The 22,068-nt window shown below is 47.0% G+C and overlaps 1 protein-coding gene across 1 annotated transcript in view; it reads right to left on the bottom strand.

The window, feature by feature from the left end:
• The window catches only part of LRP5 (LDL receptor related protein 5), a 109,617-nt gene that overhangs the window by 53,463 nt on the left and 34,086 nt on the right, over positions 1-22,068 (bottom strand). Inside the window, exons 3-5 of the mRNA XM_051966639.1 lie at positions 10,322-10,519; positions 8,832-9,028; positions 7,879-8,010 (exon numbers count right to left, since the gene is read on the bottom strand). Of these exons, the coding sequence (XP_051822599.1) occupies positions 7,879-8,010; positions 8,832-9,028; positions 10,322-10,519 (527 nt within the window). The remainder of the gene's footprint in view (positions 1-7,878; positions 8,011-8,831; positions 9,029-10,321; positions 10,520-22,068) is intronic.

Genomic DNA, 22,068 nt, shown 5'->3' with positions numbered 1-22,068 from the left:
CTCCACCCCCTCCCCCAGATGTCAAGCAGTCCTTTACATGTTAAATAGGTTACAGTATATCCTAGATACAATATATGTGTGCAGAACCGAACAGTTCATATATTTTGTCAACAAAAATCTATAATAAAAAAAGGAAAAGTAAAATCAATAAAATCGAATTTAAGAGAAAAAAAGGAGGGAGGAAACAGAATAAATGCAAAAGTGACAAAGTCTGGTAAAAAGAACAACAGGAAGATTAGGAAATGAGGCTAACAAAATAGAAAAGTAATTTGGTTTTATTATTCACATCATTGGCAAGAGAAAGAAAAGAACCTGGCAGTCTGTCAAGTAGCATTATTAAGCACCTACTGTGCTCAAGGCATGTTGTTAAGCATTAGGGATACAAAGGAAGGCAAAAGGCTGTCTCCAGTCTAATGGGGGAAACAACAAAGGAAAAAAGTATAAACAAACAAGATAGGAATAGGACAAATAGGAGATGATAACAGAAGGAAAGCACCAGGATTTCTTGATGATGGAACGGCTGTTTGATGTAGAAAAAACTACGGGAATGAACGGTAGAAAGCAAACTACTTGCTCCCTTTGTTTGTTCTTTCTACCAGTGAAAAGGACAGTTTGTGGACGATAAAATGGTGAAAGTAAGAGTTGAAGAGGGCATCTAAGAGCCAAGGGACCTGGTCCAAACAAATGAGGCAAATGAAAGAGCTTTGCTACAGTTTCCTGTGTTGTCCATTCTAGGGCTAAGCTTGATGACTACTTTGGGTTCAAAGAGCTGGTCTCTAAGGGCCAATGATGGGAAATAAGAGGGAGATTTCCCTCCTTGGAACACTGAGAAACATCTCTCCCCTCTCCACTCATTGGCCAAAGGGATATTCCTCAAGCACCAAGGTGGCTAGTTGCTTTAGAATCTCCAATGGCTCCCTACTGCCTCTAGGATCAAATCCTCTTCTCTTGGGTATTTGAAGTGTTTTACACTTAGATCCCGTCTTTGATGCTTACTATCTATGCAACCTTGGGCCACTAACTCAATCTCTGTGAACCTCAGTTTCCTCTTCTGTAAAATGAGTATAAAGTAACTGGCAGAGCTTCTCCCAGCTGTTAATCTATAAGATCATGGCTTTATTTTTCATACTTTGGGGATGGAGGAGCATCTTCTACAAAGTCAGGGTCATGCTTTGTCTTCCCTCTCATTTCCTTTTTAAAAAACTATTATGAAAATAACCATGAACATGCACCATATATTGTACCTAGACTATACTGTGACATATTTAACATGTATAGGACTGCTTGCCATCTGGGGGAGGGGGTGGAGGGAGGGAGGGCAAAAATCGGAACAGAAGTGAGTGCAAGGGATAATGTTGTAAAAAATTACCCTGGCATGGGTTCTGTCAATAAGAAGTTATTAAAAAATAAAAAAAAAGAAAATAACCACGAACAAACATTTTAACACATAGAAAAACCCAAAATTACAAATGAAACTGGACCCATCTGTTATGGTTTTTTGACTGGTTTTTTGAAGAAAGCATTTTAAATTTAATATGGGGGTGACCGAATTTGGTGTCCCCACTCTGAATTTCTTTTGGTTTTCTCTTCTATATTTGCTCAGGTCTCTGGAAATTCTCCTGCCTTGTGCCTGATTTCTTGCATCTCTACCACTGCCCACAAATATTCTCATTCTCTCTCTCTCTCTCTCTCTCTCTCTCTCTCTCACACACACACACACACATACACACACACACACACACACACACACACCACATCTCCTTCTGCACTTCCCTCTGTCTTCATCCTGACACTCCCTAGAGGGGAGACCTGACTTCAACCGTCTTCTCCTAGAGCCATTCTCAATTACTCAGGGATTTGCAGCTTTCGAAGTCATTTTCCTTTACAAGAGGAGCTCAGCGCAAAATCATTGCCGTTACCCCTGAAGCTCAGGTTGGGGAGAACGGGACCCAAGATCTGGCCCCGAAGATCTTGCTTTTTGTGGACCAGAATTCTTCGGGACAATAGAAGCTTGGACCTCAGGAGTAGGACCAAGTGCGAGAGGGGAGATGATGAGAACGGAGCAGGGAGGGCGCGCCAGGGGAATCTGGCCTCCTCTCTGGTCCTTGCATCATCCACTGCCCCCGAAGGCCAGGTGGCTCGGCACATCTCGTGGTCCCCAGTTCTTCCCCCCATTCCATCAGCAAGTATTTCTAGGTGCTAAGCACCCCTTTAGGAGTGATGAATAACAAGTGAAAAAGCAAACCCTTCCTGCCCTCGACGCTATAACGGGGGGAAACACACACATATCAGGATACGCAAAATACATAGTAAATGCAAGGCTATGGGAGGATGGGGTCAGGCCTGGAAAGGTGGACTCCCGCTGAGCTCTGAAGAAAGTAGCTCTTCTAGCAAGGGAGGGAGGGGACACTACAGATGGGGGGGCAGTGCGAGCAGAAGCCCGGCTGGACTGGATCCTGGAGTGTGCACCGGTGGGGTACAGTCACAGTCAGCTTGTGCTAAACGGGAAGCTGTCTGCACGTGACCCCCAGGGAATAGGGAGCCATGAACCCTTACTGAGCAGAGGAGCTCCCCACAAATGCCAGCCAACTTCTTTTTTGTTTCCCCAGCCAACTTCTGATGCCTTTTTGTCAGTGATAGAGATGCAGGGCTCAAGTTCCAAAGTTAAATTTCAGGGGCAGCTAGATGGCTAGAGCGGCGGCCCTGAGCTCAGACCTCAGACATTTAACCCTGACCGTCTGTGTGAACGTGACCAAGTCCCTTAAACACGGTTGTCTCTCCAAAAAAAAAAAAAATAATAACTTCACAAATTCTCCCAGAAACAGACTCCAAGGACTCCACCCAGCCACGAAATGGAGAACACACTTGGTTTATGTTTATTTTGGCTGGTCCAGGGACATGGCTCCCTACCTGCTATTTACGAGCAGAGCCCTGAATCCTACAGAACTGCCCGAGAGCACCGGGATGTGTCAGGGGCTGGTCTGGAACCCGGGGCTCTGTGCACAGGCCCCTCCTTGCATCTGGAACTGTCCCTCTTGGACACTTGTAAACATCTTGGAACAGATTCCAGAGAGTCTGCCTCGGAAGCCCATCAAAGCCGGGCCCGAGCTCGGGATGGAAGGGCCCCAAACCGTAGGAAACGCACTCATTTTTCTAAAGTTAATCCTTTCATCGGCCGCGACTTCCACTAGCCCGGGTTCTTCGGCAGAGGGGGGACAAAGGAAGGCGCTCCCGGCCGCTCTGATCCCAACAAGTTAATTAATGAGAGCGGGAGAAACGCTGGGGCTGAACGTGGCCGGGCCAGCCAAGGAAGGAGCTTGGGAAAAGGGTTTTATCAAAGTGGCCCAAAAGGCCACATTCTCATGTAAAACCGCAGGCCTTGTTCCATCCCTTTTGTTTCTTCCCAGGCTTTTTTCTCCCTTTGACAGAAAGCCCTAGACAGAGTGTCTGGGCTCACAATGGAAAGGTGCGGGCTGGTGCAAAGAAAGCCCCAATCCAATTTATTTTCACAGCGAGCTGAATGCCCTCCGCCGCCCATTCCCACTGTCTGCAGCGCCGGGCCTTGGAAATGGCCGCACAAAGGACGCTCGTAGGGGCCCGGGCGGGCCGGGACAGGAGCTGCTTGTGGAAAGGTCTTTCTCAGCTGTGAGGGGAAGGATGGGGCTTCCACGCCAAAGGGGAAGTGCTTCCTGAGAAAGTTCAGGCTGGGGGGGAAGGTGGGGGGGGGAGCGGAGGCTTGGCCTTGTTTGCGGGGGAGACGGGGGCTCTCACATGGGTCCCTCGAGGCATTGGGCCCTGAGAGACCCCAAAGTGGAATGGTCAGGCGAGGTGGGGATGGTGAGAAGGATGGTCCTGTCACGGCCATTCTCCAGAGCAGCAGCTGGGGGTCCCCTCGATGGCATCTGCTCCCGGGGCATTCAATGACCAACTTTGTGGCCCTGCAATCTAACTCTCTCTGGAACACGGGTCCCACGTCTGCCCAGATCTCAAGACTGCGGTCCCACAGACATCTCAAAAAAACCGAGCTCCTAACTGGGGATCCCTCGCTCTCTTGGGCCAGGGAAGCCTTGGGGAGCATTCTGTCTCAAGAATTCTATGTCTTATTTTCAGATGATGAAATTGAAACTATTACCACTCACATGAAAGAGTGTTCCAAATCATTATTGATCAGAGAAATGCAAATTAAGACAACTCTGAGATATCACTACACACCTGTCAGATTGGCTAAGATGACAGGAAAAAATAATGATGAATGTTGGAGGGGATGCGGGAAAACGGGGACACTGATGCATTGTTGGTGGAGTTGTGAACGAATCCAACCATTCTGGAGAGCAATCTGGAATTATGCCCAAAAAGTTATCAGATTGTGCATCCCCTTTGATCCAGCAGTGTTTCTATTGGGCTTATATCCCAAAGAGATACTAAAGAAGGGAAAGGGACCTGTATGTGCCAAAATGTTTGTAGCAGCCCTGTTTGTAGTGGCTAGAAACTGGAAAATGAATGGATGCCCATCCATTGGAGAATGGCTGGGGAAATTGTGGTATATGAATGTTATGGAATATTATTGTTCTGTAAGAAATGACCAGCAGGATGAATACAGAGAGGACTGGCGAGACTTACATGAACTGATGCTGAGTGAAATGAGCAGAACCAGGAGATCATTATACACTTCGACAACGATATTGTATAAGGATGTATTCTGATGGAAGTGGATTTCTTTGACAAAGAGACCTAACGGAGTTTCAATGGATAAATGATGGACAAAAGCAGCTACACCCAAAGAAAGAACACTGGGAAACGAATGTGAACTATCTGCATTTTTGTTTTTCTTCCCGGATTATTTATACCTTCTGAATCCAATTCTCCCTATGCAACAAGAGAACTTTTCCGTTCTGCAAACATATATTGTATCTAGGATATACTGCAACATATCCAACATATAAAGGACTGCTTGCCATCTAGGGGAGGGGGTGGAGGGAGGGAGGGGAAAAAAATCGGAACAGAAACGAGTGCAAGGGATAATGGTGTAAAAAAAAATTACCCTGGCATGGATTCTGTCAATATAAAGTAATTATTAAATAAAAATTAAAAAAAAAAAAGAATTCTATGTCTTGTTCAATGAAGAAAAAGAATCAGGCAGGGGCAGCTGGGGGGCCGATACAGCCCCAGCCCTGAAGTCAGGAGGACCCTTAACACTTCTAGCTGTGTGATCCTGGACAAGTCACTTAACCCCAACTGCCTCAGGAAAAAAAGAAAAGAAAAAGAATCAGGTAGAATTGTAAAGGAAACCCATTATGATGAAATACGGTCCTCAAAATATGAATAAAAAGGGGAGAACCTTTGTCCTAAGCTCAACCCCCCTTTTCCACCTTCCCGATTTCTGCGCCACCATCCTCCCCATCGGTTTTCCTTCCTCGGGCCATCTCCCACCTAGCTCTCCAAGTGACGTTTCAGAGGCAGAAGTGACCATGTCACTAACCCCTTTAATCAACTCCAGCGGTTCCCCATTGCCTCTAGAACCCCAAATTATTTTTTTATTATTAAAGCTTTTTATTTGTAAAACATGAATAATTTTGTTTTCTTTTTCATTTTTTTTCTCCTTTTTGTCCTGATTTTTTTTTGATGCAACACAATAAATTGAATAAATCTTGTTATACATATATTGACTTTAACACATTTTAAAAAAACCATATTTAACCTATATTGGATTCCTTGCCATCTAGGGGAAGGGGTAGGGGAAAGAAGGGGGAAAATTGGGGAGCACAAAGTTTTGCAAAGGTGAATGTTGAGAATTATCTATGCATAGGGTTTTTTATTATCAAAGCTTTTTATTTTAAAAATATGTATAGATAATTTTTCAATATCAATTAAATAATTAATTTCAATGTTACTTTTTTTTTTTTAACACATATTGGATTACTTGCCATCTAGGGGAGGGGGAGAAATTTGGAACACGAGGTTTTGCAAGGGTGAATGTTGAAAAATTATCTACTGAGAAGGATGAGCAACAAAGCGACCACGTGAAGGAGCCCCGGCCTTCTTGACTAACGACGACCAGCTCATTAACCTCGCCTGTTCGGGTGAAATTTTTAGTCAAAATGGAGGAAAAGCTTATCCGTCATCATCCAAAGAACGATCCCAAAGCCCTCAGTACCTCCCGCTGACCTGGTGAGAACACACTCAAGCTGTCGCTTTCAGCTTCTCAGAGTAAATCAACCATTTCTGGCAATAAAGGACTCTCTGAAATGACAGTAAACGTCCTAGACCCGAAATCACAACTTTGATACAAGAAATCGGCCCAAATCCACACAATCCAAAATCAAAACTCCCACACGAGAAATCAGCCACTACTCGGGCCTCCCAGAATGGAGCCCCCAGAATGTCTCCCTATTCCTGCCCAGCGCCGGGGGACCGCTCTCAGTGTTCAGACGGACCCAGGACGGGCCTCACGATCGGCACAAATGAGCGGTTTCCCAGGTCACCCACATGCTGCCGCTTCTGGCGCAGCTTCGGAGTGAAGAGGGATGGGAAGCCAGGGTCCGGCCGCCGGGGGGGCCAGGGTCCCCGCTTTGTTCCTGACCTGGGGGGTCTGCAGCTGTGGGGAGGGAGCGGCGCATTTCTGGAAGGAAGCATACCCCAAAGGAGGGTATGGGGAGATTCCAGAAATGCGCCACCCCCTCCCCACAGCTCTAGCCGTGGGCCCGCGCCACATCCTACGGCTTCATCGCTCTAGCCCCATGCTAATAAAACGCACACTCACATATTTACACACACACTCACACTCACAGACACTGGAGCCCCTGGAGGCTGGGCAACTTTCAGCTCAGACTGGGGTAGGGGACATCACTGGGGGGAAGGAGGGATGTCCCTGGGGGTGACATCCTGGTAATGAGGCTGCCCTCAGACCTCAGCCATTGACCAGTGGTTACCAACTGCTTTTCACAATCACTAAACCTCCATCTGCCTCAGTTTCTCAATCTGTAAAAGGGGGATATGAATAGCAGCTCTCCTCCGGGGTTGTGCGGATAAAATGAGACCATACTTGTACAGCCTCATGCTCGCCTTAAAGCTCCTATAAACCCAGGCTCCTGTGAAAATGGTTGTTAATGTTGCTTTTAGTATGGCAGATGGGCCTCTAGGGGGCACTGCAACAGATCCAGCCTCAGACAGTCCCTAGCTGTGTGACTCTTGTGTTTGCCTCAGTTTCCCTATCTGTAAGATGAATTGGAGAAAGAAAGGTCAGTCCAGTCTCTGCCCAGAAAACCGCAGAAGGGGCCACAAAGAGTTGGAACAACTGGACAACGGCTTATGCGTCTGACCAAAGGACCCTTGGATGGGTGAGAGGATCACTGCCAGAACCTTTGAGACTTACAAAGGCCTGTGACTACAATGCCTCCATTTTACAGACAAAGAAACCGAGGCCAGAAAGAGGCTAAATGACCCGCACAGAGGGAGAAAGCCGCATATGTGGTCCAATCGTTTTAATATTTCGACCGGCCCTGTTGAATGTTTTCCTTTTCCTTTCCTTTTTAATAAAATTCATTACCCGGGAAAAACTCATTGGGAGGGGGAGGGGGAGAGACAAAAGGGAAATTTGGTGCAGTGCAAAAAAGTGATGCAAAAGCTGTTTAAACATAGAGCAATTAAAATTTAAAAGAAACACATAGCTAGAGTGTCACCAAGGTCAGGACTCACACCTGGAGCTCCTCTGCCGCCTTAAAAAAGGGAAAAGTCAAATGAAATTCCACTCGAGCCGGGGACCTGTTCTTCCCTGTTTCCTTCCCTGCCAAGGTGGGGGGGGCTACAAGCCGAGGGCCACGAGCCACGGCGATGTCCTTCTCGCTCAGCGGCCGCCCCTCAGGAAGCGCGCGTTCTTACCTGCTTTACAGGTCTTGCCGTTGTCCTCAAGCTGCACCCCCGTGGGGCAGGCACAGGTGTAGAAAGGCTCTCGAGGGGACAGCAGGCACAGGTGGGAGCAGCCGCCATTGTCCTCTTCGCAGGGGGTGTGAACTGTGAGAAAGGACAAAAAAGGAAATCTCTCGGTAACTATTTATCACCGTTACTCCTCGAGCCTCACTTTCCCAGTCTGTACAATGGGAGTATTAACCCGCCAGGAATGACCTTGTAGTTGGGAAGAGCCTTGGGAGACCCTGAGGGACCACAGAGGGGTTTGTTAGGTCCGGTCCAATCCCAGACCTTTTTTAGGCGCCGGCTGTTAATGCAGTTACTTTTGTTTAGCCATTTTCAGTCACAGCCGACTCCCCATACCCTCCTTTGGGGTTTTCTCAGCAAAGACACTGGAGGGGACGGTCTGCCATGTCTTCTCCCTCTCATTTTACAGATGAGCAAACTGAGGTTGAAAAGGGCTAAGGGACGCACTGCTCTGACTGCAGGCCTGGACCTCACTGCCACTGGTCACAGGGGCCCCTCCCGGGCCCCCGTTTACTTAGGGGGATAAAACTTTCACTGGAGGAGTCACTGGGAGTTTAGGCAGAAAGTGCATTGGAAGCCATTCAACTCAGCAGGAAGGGAGCCACTCCTGCACTCCGGCTCCGGCTCCTCCTGCACGGGGTCGGTGCCCAAACTGGCCTCTGATGCCAGCGAGTTCTTCAGCACTTTGTCTCCTCTGTGCTGATCCGCCCAGTCACCCCAGCTTAACCGGAGAGTGTCACCCCAAAAGCGGCCCCATGCCCCATCCTGACGCACGCGAGCCCCGGGACGGGCTCCCGGGAGGAAGGGCCCTTCCTGCAGGGAGAGGACAGCACCCCCCCGCCCTGCCCCTCTTCCTCCTCCTCCCCGGGGCAGAGCCAGCCCAGACAAGGCTTACTCACAGTAGGGCTGCCGGTCCTGGCTCAGCACCTGGATGTCCATGGGAGAGTAAAGGGCGCCGAGGATTTCCCGCCTCTTTTCTCCGGTTCTCTTATTGCAGGCGTGAATGGAGCGCGTCTGCCAGTCCGTCCAGTACAGGGTGTCCCCCGACAGGGTCAGCGCAAAGGGGTGCGTCAAGCTGCCTTCCACCACTTTTTGCCTGGTTGGTCCAATATAAGAATCGGTCAGCATCGGGCCGGCCGAGGGGATGTCGCCCGCCCCCCGCGGCCCCAGTTGGCCTCTCTGGGGTCCCGTCACTTCTGCATCACACCAGAGGGTCGCCCACAGAGTGACAAGCGATGGCTCCCACAGAGACCGGCCAGCCAGGCCGAGGGGAGGTCCCGAGGGAGGCCCCGGACTCTCTCCTCAAAGGGCTAACCGCAGGGACTGCTGGGAATTCTGGCCTGTGCCTTCTGGGGGCTCTGATCAAATCCCTTAACTTCTCCAAAGTTTGGTTTCCTCACTTGCAAAGTTTACAAGATCTGTAGAATGGAAATCACCAATCCCATTATTATTAGTGAATATATAGATTATGATATATATTGGGATATAATTTTCTTCAATTGAAATATAAAAATATTATATAAAATTGAAATGCAAACAAGGCCTCAAATCACCTCCTCACTCCCTGATTTCTATCCTTCAGGAAAGAATTAACGGTCTAAGATATTGTCTAAGCTTAAACTTATGTTTTCTTCTTACTTCGAGATATATATTATAAGGGGCAGCTAGTGGTGCAGTAGATAGAGCACCGGCCCTGAAGTCAGGAGGATCTGAGTTCAAATCTGATCTCAGACACTTAACACACCCTAGCTGTGAGACCCTGGGCAAGTCACTTAACCCCAATTGTCTCAGTAAAAGAAAAAGTGTGTGTGTGTGTGTGTGTATGTATGTATGTATTAATATAATATGTTATACAGAATATAGAGATTAGTGAAACTAGGAACACGGGAGACAGAACTCTGGTTTCCTCCGGCACATCAGTGAATCTCCAAACATGAAAGGAAGGCAGAGACACGAGACCAACCTGAACAGGAATCCGCTCTTGGACATCCTCAACCAGGGGCCAATGACCTCTTGCTCAAAGAGGAACTTAGGGCTCCTCAAAGCAGCCCGTTGCGCTTGTGAATCCCTTTCCTTGTGAGAAAGGTTTTCTGGCCTCAATTGAACTTTCCTCCTTTTCAGATTGTGCCCAGAGATCCTAGTTCTGGGCTCTAGAGCCAGGAAGAACAAGGCTCCCAGTACCTGAAGACAGAGCTTCCAGGATCACAGACCCAGAGCCGGGAGACCGAAAAAATGAGGAAACTGAGTCCTAGAGACATTAAGTGCCTTGCCTAGGGCTGCCCAGTCAGTGGCAGAACCGGGTCTTCTTGATACCAACGCTAGATCTCAGGCTACCGTCCTTGGGTTGCTCTTATTCTCGCCAAATACCTGGCAGGAGCCCCCGACCTACCGGAAGGAGCCGTCCAGGTTGGCTCGGTGGATGAAACTCAGCTTTGCATCCGCCCAGTACAGCTTCTGCTCCTCCAGGTCGATGGTGAGGCCGTTGGGCCAGTAAATGTCGGAGTCGACGATGATTTTCCTCGTGCTGCTGTCCATCCCTGCACGTTCTATGCGAGGGGTTTCTCCCCAGTCTGTCCAGTACATATACCTGGAGGGAGAGGAACAACACGGTCACTATGGAATCACCAGGGACTCTCAATGTCAGTGATAAGACTTTCAATGTTTTAGAATCTTTCAGATTCCATTTTAAGGGCCATAGGATGAGAGCCCCAAGGGACCTTGGGCAGCATCTCACCCGCTCTTTAAAAAATTAGAGCCAACACTGAAACCCCAGAGAAATGTTGGTCATCCTCCTGTGGAAAAACAATGTGGACAGAATGTCCTCCTGGAGTTAGAATGTCTCAGGATCACCGAGCAAGTCTTGCCATCCGACCTTCTTGTTTTATTTTTATTTTGCTGAGGCAGTTAGAATTAAGTGACTTGCTCAGGGTCACACAGCTAAGAAGTGGTTAAGTGTCTGAGGCCGGATTTGAACTTAGGTCCTCCTGACTACAGGACTGGTGTTCTATCCACTGCAACATCTTGTTTTTTTTTTTTTAATGTAACTTCTTTTTTATTTTATTTTTTTAAACTAACAAGCATTTTCTCTCTCCCTTTCCCTTCTCCCCAATTGGGGGGAAAATCCCTAGTTACAAATATGTATAGTGAAGCAAAACAACTTGCCACATTGGTCGTGTTTTAAAAAGAATTGTCTAACCCTAAAGTCAGAAGGACCTGAGTTCAAACTGGCCTCAGACACTTAACACTTCCTGGTTGTGTGACCCTGGGCAAGTCACTTAACCCCAAAAGAATAGTCTGCACCCAGAGCAGATTATCTCTGAACAGCGGCAGACAGCATGCATGATGACTTGTGCTATGGAACTGCAGTGTTGAAAGCTCTCAAATCTTTCAAAGCCAGTGATCAGTCAATAAACATTAAGTAAGTACCTACTGCATGCCAGGCCCTCTGATAAGCATTCGAGATAGAAAATAAATCAACAGATAGTGCCTGACCTCAAAGAGTTTACTAATATGGTTGGGGAGACCACATGCAAGTAGATGTTTACAAACAGGTTACGCTCAGGATATATAAGAAATAAATAAAGTGAAGAGGTGGCAATGAGCACCTTTGTTTCATCCCAGATTTTGCTGGAAAAGACTCTAATTTATGTTCATTTTATATAGTAATGATGAGTACTACTTATCATTTTCATGAAAGATCCACTTATTCCTTTTTAAAAGAAATAATTTTTGCATCTATTGATCTATTTCTGCAGATATTTCTATTTCTTCCTCTGAAATGTGATTATTTTAATTTCCTATTTCTTGTTCTGTTCATTTGGATACTTTAGATTCTTGTAAATATTCCTTTAAGTCGCCTTATCGATTGGGTCAAAATAGTTTCCAGTAAAATCCTTTATTCTTTCTTAATTTGCTGCGATCCTTTTGGATGCTGGTAATTCGGTAGATCGGGTAACACGCCACCGCGGTTGCCCCATGACTACCCTTCTTTGCTCTTCTCAGTCCCAGACTGTAAAAACCCAACTTGGACCTTCCCCACCCAGTGGGTTCATGGCAGGGTTGGAGGGGGTCCCTATGAAGGTGAGCTCCTTGGGGGGAGGTGCTATTTTTGCTTTGCCTTTGAATCCCTTGTGCTACATTTGTAGCATGGCACCTGGCATACCGAAAGTTCTCAGTAGATGCTTGGTAATTGATTAACTTACCAATCATTTAGTTCTAGCCCTCATTTTATTGTAATATTCAATACAATGTATTGTAAAATATAATATACAATTGTAATATTGTAATATTTAGTGTAATATTAACTGTAAAAACAGTGAGGGGGAAGGGGTTTTCTTACCCAGGGAGAAATACAAATACCTGATCCATCCAAATACCTTCCCTTCTGCTTTTAGGAGCACTGCCTGGATTAGTAATTGTGTGACACTGGGAAAGTCATTTCCCCTCCATAGATGAGATTTGCATAACCTGCCCCCCAAAAGGGGGGGCAGAGTGTGTGAGCGGAGAGTGAGACTTTGGGGTTAGGGAGCTTTGTGACCTGGGAGTGAGAGAAATGTGAGCTGAGACATCGCCAGTTTTCTCATCTTCACACGGGGATCCTCCCACTAGGGAACCTGGGATTGAAGACTCGGGATGTCCCAGCTGAGGGGACGATCAGCACCATGGTCAGGGCCCGTCAGAACCACAGTCAGGACCCGTGCACAGAGTAGGGTCAATGGTGATGAGCACAATCCACTAGCAAGTGTTTTTAAAGTACTTACTGTGTGCCAGGCACAAACAAAGCAGAAGCCAGTCCTCCCCTCAATGGGCGATATGGAAATTAGAAAAAGGAAATCCAAAGGAGTTGGGGGGGGGGGGAGATTAATAATGAGGGAATTCAAGGAGCAAATCTTGAAAGATGTGGTATTGGGACTGTCTTAAAGGAGGGGAGGAGGCAATTCTAAGGAATAAGGAGTTGGGGGGCAGTTTGGTTGCACCTTGTAGAGGCACAAGAACCAACCCATCAATCAACATTTATTAAGTGCCTACTGTGTGCCAAGTGCTGGGTTAATGGAAGAAGAAGGAAACTCACATATGAAGAACAAAGAGGCATAAAGGGGAGTTGGAAAGGAGATCCAATAAGAGGGGGAAGGGTTTTCTGTGCCAAACCAGAAACTGGCCTTTTGTCCTTAAGGCAAGAGAGAACCATTGAAGCTTCTTGAGCAGGGGAGTAGTATTGTCTAGTGGGGAGCTTTAGGAAAAGTCTCAGCAGCTGAGTGGAGGACAAAAGGGAACCTGGAGACTGAAACTGAGCGGGAAGCTGCTGGAACAGTCCAGGAAAGACCGGATGAGAGTCTGGACTAGGCTGGGCCCTAGTAGTGGAGTGGCGAGAGGGGCCCCATCAATAAGATGGGGATGGAGATGGGAGGGCCGTGAGGAGGGGGATGGGGGAGGATGGAGGAGTGGGGCTTCTTTCCCAAATACATGATAAAGAAGCACTTATTGAGCAGCTTCTGTGTTCTGGGCACTGCAGATGCAAAATGACAAAGTCAGTCCCTGACATCACGGAGCTTGCTGGGACCTAGGGCACGCGACACATCCAAAACAAAGTGACTGCTTTCCTCAAGGAGAGGAACCACGATCGCAGACTGAGGGAGGGAGGAATGAGGCAATAAGCATTTATTAAACGCCTACTATGTGCCAGGTGGGCAGCACAAGTGCCCGGCCTGGAGTCAGGCAGATTCATCCTCCCAAGTTCAAGTCCAGTCTCGGACACTTCCTTGCTGTGTGACCCCAGACAGATCATGTAACTGTTTGCCTCAGTTTCCTCATCTGTAAAGTGAGAAGGAAATGGCAGACCCCTCCAGGATTTTTGCTGAGAAAATTAGGGTCATGCCTGAAAAATAACCCAGAGCCAGCACTGAGCCAGGCCCCAGGCTCCGTGCCTTATAAGCACTATTGTCCTGGAACCTCACAGACCCCCCAGAGTCCCACGCTGGTACCTGCCTGAAACTGGATTTGAATTCATCTCATGCTGAATGATGGCCGGAAGAGACCTCAAAACCATCTAGTCAAGTCCCTTCATCTGACAAATGGGGAAACTGAGGCCCAGAGAGAGTAAAATTAGGGGTTGGAAGGGACCTTGCCCCCTCATTTTTTTTTCTTTTTGCTGAGGCATTTGGGGCTAAGTGATTTGCCTGGGGTCACACAGCCAGGAAGTGTGAAGTGTCTGAGGCCAGATTTGAACTCACGTCCTCCTGATTTCAGGGCTGTTGCTCTATCGACTGCACCCCCTAGCTGCCCCTTGCCCCTCATTTTACAGAGGAAGGAACTGAAGTCCAGAGCCAGGGCTCTTCCTACTGGCCCTGGGGCCTCCCTAGAAAGGGACGAGACTATTCTGCTTGCTGGGGAGCCAAGGAAGAATTTGCTCTTAATGGGACCCAGCCCTAACGGGTATGGGCTGCCAGGGAGGGCAGGGAGCCTCCAACCTGAGACCATGGGCTGTGCCTTTGGACTGTGAATTCCCCGCACACAGGGACAGGCGCGTAGCAGCACACCTGGCCAATAAGGTGCTCCCTAAGTCCTCGTCTACGCTTTGGGGAGGAGCTAGATGTCTCCTCGGGCATCCCTGAGGAATCCAGGCTGTGCCCAGGCAAGGAGGGGCAGGGAAGGGCAGTGGGAAGGGTAGGATTCCGGGCAGAACATCTGGGTCCAAAAGCAACTTCTGCCACTTAGGAGCTGTGTGAGCCCAGGCCAGCCCCTGCCCCCTCTGAGCTTGCTTCCTGATCTCCCAAATGAGGCCTTGGAGGGCCCTCCTGCTCCGAGTTGCAAAATGGAGGTTGCAAGCAGGGCTAGAGAGTGAGGTGTCTGCTCCTCCCCCTCCCTGGAGGGGCTCCTAGGATACAGGGGAGCAGAGAGTGGGGTGTCGCTAAAATGGAGACTCTGTACCTCCTCCCTACAGGGGCTGCTGGGATACAGGGGGGTAGAGAGTGGAGTGTCTGCTCCTCCCCCTCCTTGGAGGGGCTGCTGGGATAAAGGGGGGCACCCATCAGCCTGTTTCTCTTCCCCAGGAAGACTGGCCAGGAAGCCGGGGGGCCAATCTGGGTTCCAGGACGGGAACGCTCCAGCCGAGTCCAAGACCAGAAAAACGTGAGCTCTGGCTCTGGCTCCAGTGTGAGTTACATTTCCTTGAGCCCTGTTTCTTAACAGACGCCCATGGGTTCCCTTCCTGGGAGCCCCAGAAGTGGGCAGGAGCGCGCTTGGGGAACCCGTCTGCCCATCAGAGTGGGCCAGCTCAAGCGATGGCAGGGAGGAAGGTCGCGGGCCGGCCCTTCGGGCACTGCCCAGGTCTGGAGCTATTTTGGGGCCTTGACATTTTGGGTTGGGAGGAGAGGCTTGGGTTTCATCCTGTTGTTGATTTGAACCTGGGAGCACCAGCAGCCCGGCTCAGGACCAAGCCAGGCCCTGGCCGGGCTCCAGACCGTGGCTGGGGAAGAGTGTGCAAAACGAACTCTGGCCCAGAGGAGGCCTCCAGAGCCTTTCAGCCCCGGGGGTGGAGCTGGCTGATGGAAATCCGGCTCTTTCCATAACAGCCAGGCCTCCCGTACAACCTGGGGAAAGAGCCCGCCTGCCCCCTTCGCTTTCCAGCCTGCCACAGAACAGGGAGATGGGGGGAGGGGGGGCGGCAGCCTCCGAAGCCTTCCTGAAGCTCCAAGGGCTGCGGGGGCTGCTGGGGGGGTGGCACTCGTAACAGAAGGCATCTGCCTTCAGCCAGGGATCGGGAGAGAGACCCCAAGAAAAAGTGGTTTCCCCTAAGCTACCTTGTATATAACTTGTAAACATGTACACATGTGCAAGCAAATGTGTAAATACGTAGTGTACAAATACATGTATAAACATGCGTGTACACATAAATGTGTAAGTATGTGTATAGGTGCAAGTAAATGTGTAAATATGTGCATTGTACAAGCAAATGTGTGCACATATATGATAAATGTGCAAATATGTGCATGTGTACATGTAAATGTGTGCATTGTATAAGTAAATGTGTAAGTGTTTACACATATACAAATAAATGTGTAAATATGTACATGTGTATAAGTAAATTTATAAATATTCACACATATACAAATAAATGTGTATGTACATGTGTACAAGTAAATATATAAATATGTACATGTGTACAAGTAAATGTGTATTTACACATATACAAATAAATATGTAAATATGTGCATACATACAAATAAATGCGTAAATATGTACACGTATATAAGTAAATTTATAAATATTCACACATATACAAATAAATGTATAAATATGTACATGTGTACAAGTAAATGTGTATTTACACATATATAAATAAATGTATAAATATGTGCATATGTACAAATAAATGCATAAATATGTACATGTGTACAAGTAAATATATAAATATGTACATGTGTATAAGTAAACGTGTAAGTGTGTCCTTGTAAATGACTGAGTGTGGGCATTCGTACACATAAGTGCACCCTATGGCTTCAGTAACAGAAGGTGCGCTCCCTCCGCTCAGGGAGGTCACTTCACAGATAAGGAAACTAAAGCAGAGCGAGGACCCAGTCTGTCTCAAACCCCCCAGAGGATCAGTCGCAGCATCAGAACCAGCCACCGAGGCGCATTCTATCCGCAGCTGTCTCTACTTGGGGCCGTCACGCTCTCCAATAGGCACAGAATTGCAGAACCCGGTGGGGGCTGAGATAAGCTGTCTCTGGGCAGGGAGGTTCTCCAGGCCGGTCCATGGGGAGCAGACCTGCCCCGGGAAGTAAAGTGTATCCTGACATAAAGCTTCTTGCCACTTCTACCCCACTGTTCTTAGTTCTGCCCTCAGGGGGCAATCAGAAAAAATAAAATTCCTCTTCCATGTGGCCTGAAGACAGATCTCAGGCCCTGCTTCCTGCCTGAGCCTTTTCTTCCCCCAGCTAAGAAGCCCTGTCGATGCTTGTATATATGGGGTGAAAGTCAGGCTCTTCCCCAGGCTGAAGTGACCTTGTCTGGTCCCGCCCCAGCTCAGAGGTCCCTTCTGAAACCTCGGGCCCTAAAAATGAGGGAGGGCGAAGGGAACCACGCTGGTTCATGCAGCTCGGAACACTCAACTTCTATCTCCAAACCCACAATTCCCTTAAAATAACGCTGATCCTGGAGCAGACAAAGTGCCTCGCAGCCTGGTTAAGCTCTCGGCAACCCTGTAATAAAATGGCTAGTGTCTCCATTTTATAAATGAAGAAACACCTCATATTGTTGCACATTGGAGCTTTTGTGGGGGAGTTTTTGTCAAATTGAAATTTGGGGGCAGCCTGCAGTGAACAGGTCCGGCAGTGCCGTTTTTCCCATAGCAGCGGGTCATTTAAGGATACATTTCAAATGTTTTCACTATCGTATTTCTGATGGCGATCCGGGATTAGGGATCTCCGGCATTACTATTGTACCTGTTTGGGGGCGCCATACACCATGACCATTTAAAGTGGTGAACTTAAAAATAATGTATTCTGATGCTTGGAGCAAAGTGTTCCCCATCTCTTTCACTCCTCAGACCCTCCATTCCCTGAAACACAATATTGAAGAATATTGTATACATTTAGCTGACAAAGCAGTGGTAGAGACACTTAGAAGAGACTGTTCCCTATCTCTTTCCTGCTCCCCAGGCCCTCTATTCCCAGAGAAACAATATTGAATATTGTATACATTTAGCTGACACAGCAATGGTAGAGATGCTTGGAGCAGACTGTTCCCCATCTCTCCCACTCCTCAGGCCTTCCATTCCCTGAGACACACCAATATTGAAGAACATTACATACATTTAGTTGACAAAGCAGAGCTAGTGTTTCAGAGGGCTGACTGCAATTGGGAAAGAAGTCCTATTGTGCGAACAAATAGCATCTCCAGCTGCAGAGAAATCTCTTAGGAAGTCACTGGGTGTGGCAAGTTTCATTGTTGTCTTATTTTAAGAAATTGCCACAGCCTTCAGCAACCGCCACCCTCAGCAGCCAGCATCGAGGCAAGAACCTCCGCCGATAAAAAAAAAAAAAAATATGGTGACTTGTTGAAGGTCCAGATGACGGTTAGTGTTTTTAGCAATAAAGTATTTTTAATTCAGGTACGTACTATTTTTTATATATGAAACCACCGCACACTAAATAGACGTACATCTTGATCAAAAGAGCAAGATTTCCAAGGGAATTAATGGAAAAAATGCAAATGAAGATGGTCTAGCGGTGCCAGACCTAAAACTATATTATAAAACAGCCATGGTTATCAAAACCATTTGGTACTGGCTAAGAAATAGAGCAGTGGATCAGTAGAACAGGATCACAAAACACAATAGTCAATGATTATAGTAATCTATTGTTTGATAAAGCCAAAGACTCCTGCTTCTGGGATAAGAACTTGCTATTGATAAAAATTGCTGGGAAAATTGGAAACTTTGCACTGACCAATATCTAACACTTTATACTAAGACAAGGTTGAAATGGGTTCATAATTTAGATACAAAGAGTGATACTATAAGTAAATTAAAAGAACAAGGACTATTCTATCTCTCAGATCTGTGGAGAAGGAAGGAATTTATGGCCAAAGAAGAACCAGAGAACATTATGAAATATAAGATGGATAATTTTGATAATGTTAAATTAAAAGGGTTTTGCACAAACAAAATCAATGCAGCCAAGAGTGGAAGGAAAGCAGAAAACTAGGAGGAAAGAATTTACATCCAGTGTTTCTGACAAAGAACTCATTTCTAAAATATATATCAAATTTATAAAAATATAACCTATTCATCAATGGATAAATGGTTAAAGGAGATGAACAGACAATTTTCTGATGAAGAAATTAGTCATTTCTAGTCATATGAAAAAATGCTCTAAAGCACTATTGGTTAGAGAAATGCAACTCTCAGGTATCACTTTGCATCTCTCAGACTGCTAAAATGACAGGAAAAGACAAATGTTGGAGAAGATGTGGGAAAACTGGAACATGGATACAACTGATACATTGTTGGTGGAGTTGTGAAATGATCCAATCATTCTGGAAAGCAATTTAGAACAATGTCCAAAGGGCTCTCAAACTGTGCATCCCTCTGATTCAGCAGTATTTCTACTGGATCTATATCCCAAAGAGATCATAAAAAAGGAAAAGGGACCCACTTATGCAAACATGTTTGCAGCAGCCCTTTTTGTAGGTCAAGGAGCTGGAAACTGAGTGGATACTCATCAGTTGGGGAATAGCTGAGTAAGTGATGGCATATGAATAAAATAGATTATTATTGTTGATTTTTGATGATACCACATAATCTTGTTGTTGCCTTGTTCAATGATCTCTTTTCAACAATGAGGTGATCCAGGACAATTCCAGTAAACTTGTGATGGAGAGAGCCATCTGTACCCAAAGAGAGGACCATGGGGACTAAATATTTATCAGAACATAGTATTTTCACCTTTTTGTTGTTTGCTTGTTTTTTTCTTTCTCATTTCTTTCTCTTTTTGAGCTGATTTTTCTTGTGCAGCATGATAATTGTGAAACTATGTTTAGAAGAATTGCACGTGTTTAACTTATATTGGATTATTTGCTGTCTAGGATATTGGTGGGGGGAAAGGAGAAAGAAAAATTTGGAACACAAGGTTTTGCAAGATGAATGCTGAAAATTGTCTTTGCATAGATTTTGAAAAATTAAAAGCTATTATTGTTTTAAAAGAAAAAAAATTAATGAATTGATAAAAGTTGGGCTAAGTGATCACCAAGGCCTCTTCTAAGACAACTAGGTGGTACAGTGGAGAGCATTCTTGCCCATAGTCAAATCCAACCTCAGATTCATATTACTTGAGTTATTCTGGACAAATCACCTTATTCCATTTGCCTCAGTTTCCTCATCCGTAAAATGAACTGGAGAAGCAAATGACAACCCACTCCAGGATCTTCAGCAAGAAAACCCCAAATAAGGTCATAAAGAGTCAAATCCAACTAAACAACAAAAAAAGCTTCCTTCCAGTTCTAAATATCTGATCTTGTGATCGCCCCTCCCAGGCCACAACGGTTGGCTTCCTCCCCAGAGTCAGGGCCCAGTTACTGATTTCACCATTCAACAGGCACAGATTGCCCCGGATCATTTACTCTAAAACACAAGGAGGTTCCAAGCTTCAGGAAGGCTAAGATCATGCTTCTTTACAACCCTGAGCCCCTCTGGGTCTCAGCAAATTATTTGCTAAGGGACAACATGCTCCGATTCAGGGAACAGGAGAAAGGGATGCCCATGTGAGAAGCATCAGTAGCTCATTTTAGGCCACTGCCGCTCTCCTGGGCAAGTTCCATCACCTCTGGGGCTCAGTGAATCTGGAAAATGGGAAGACTTCACGGGTAATCTCAAAGGGAATTCCATTTCTATCTCTATGATCTGCTTGTAACAGCAGCAAGTACGCAGAGGGTGGGGGTGGGGGTGGGGGAGGAAACTGCCAGAGAAAGGAAACCAGACGTGGGTCAGTACTAGATTTCTGAAATCAGAGCGGGACCTTCCAGCATAAACTTTTCATCTCGCCATCCAGACAGCCCCAAAGAGCTCACGGACAGCGATCCAAGGCTGTGGGTAAAGGGGGGCCAGAAGGGACAGGGAAGAGGGGTCTCTTTATTGCTTCCAAAAAAAGGGGAGAATTTCTGCTGTGAAATCTCCTCCTGGTCCAGGGACAGCCTCATCCACAGCAGGCCTGAGCTCTTCCTGGCTCTCGGGAAGGGACGGGGAAACATTACAGCAACAAAGCTCTGATGTATTTGCTTTGGCAGAGGGCTCGGAAAGTTCTCCGTGTGTGTGAAGACTTAATAGCAAAAGACCACTTTCCCATTTTAATAAGTTCTCGGGATTCTCTGACATGGTTGAGGAGGCCACTTCCCTGCCCCCACTTCGGGCCCAGGATGGGGGGAGGCCCATGGAGGAGCCCCCCTTCCCCTTCTGCAGACAGCTGGCTCTGCAGACCACACCCCGCCTTCTGGAAAAGGGAACAGAGATTTATTAAATGCCTACTAGGTACAAAGCGCTGGAGCAGGCCCAGGGGAAAGGGGCCAGCCCGGGCTGAGACACGGCCCCTTCCCTAGCTGAGCTCACAGGCCCCGGGGGGATGAGACACACTCTGCTAAAACTCAGACCGTGACACAGAGAAGTTCTGTACGAGCTCGATGGGCTGAGGGGGCACGCTATGCCCAGATCCGAGGCAGAGGCAGAGATCTGCAGATCGGGACGAGTGGTCCCAAGCCCTATGTCTCCCGTGGGAGCAGATGATGCTGGGAAAGTGTTGTGAACACACCTAGCAAGTGCCAAGGGGAAAGGACCTTTCCATAGCCTGTGACTGTCCCCAGATCCCTGACTTCAATTACTCAGTTTCCCCTCTATTAACATGAAAATGGCAGAAGTCACACTTCCTTCCCCTACAAGGATGTTCTGGGGAGGGCGCTCTGACCAGCTGAATCGTGCTGCATTCTCAGATCCCTTCAATAAGTGGTTAAAGACTCATTCAGTCATGGAGAATTCTCATTAGCTGTGGTTTATTTATCAGTGGAGAGGTGACCTGCTTAGACATGAACTCGATGGCCTTGGGTCCAATTGGATTCTCAATGGTCTCTACCAAATTCAGATGCTGGGATCATCCTTCGAGAGGGGAAGGTCCTTGGACACCATCTTGCCCAATCCCTTCATTTTCCAGCTGAGAAAATTACAGCCCAGAAAAAGCAGGAGACCTGTCCGTTATCAGAAGTCATAGAGACAACCACAATTTGAATCCAGATCCTGTCTCTGACCCCAAATCCCATATTCTTTTCACTTTACCAACCCAGTTCCTGATGTGATTTGAATACATGTTCAGCAGATTTTAGATAAAAGGGAGAATCAAACATTTTTTCAAAGCATTTCAATTATCCCCCAAATCTCAACGGCCTCTTTTCAAAGAGCAGAAATAGTTCAAAAACAGCACCAGGATTTGAAGTCAAAGGCTCCTTCCCCCTCGGCGCCAGCACTAGGAGGATTGAAGTTACCGCCAAGTAAAGCCAGATAAAATTTCTCAGACCTCAGAGGTACAAATCCTTCATCAACACTGCAAAGGGAACCTTGGAGACGACAGACTTCAGAAGTCCATGACTCACATT

This window comes from Antechinus flavipes, chromosome 6, assembly GCF_016432865.1.
Source record: "Antechinus flavipes isolate AdamAnt ecotype Samford, QLD, Australia chromosome 6, AdamAnt_v2, whole genome shotgun sequence".
NCBI lineage: Eukaryota > Metazoa > Chordata > Mammalia > Dasyuromorphia > Dasyuridae > Antechinus > Antechinus flavipes.
Note: the sequence above shows the minus strand (reverse complement) of the source record. Positions and strands in the feature narration are given on the sequence as shown.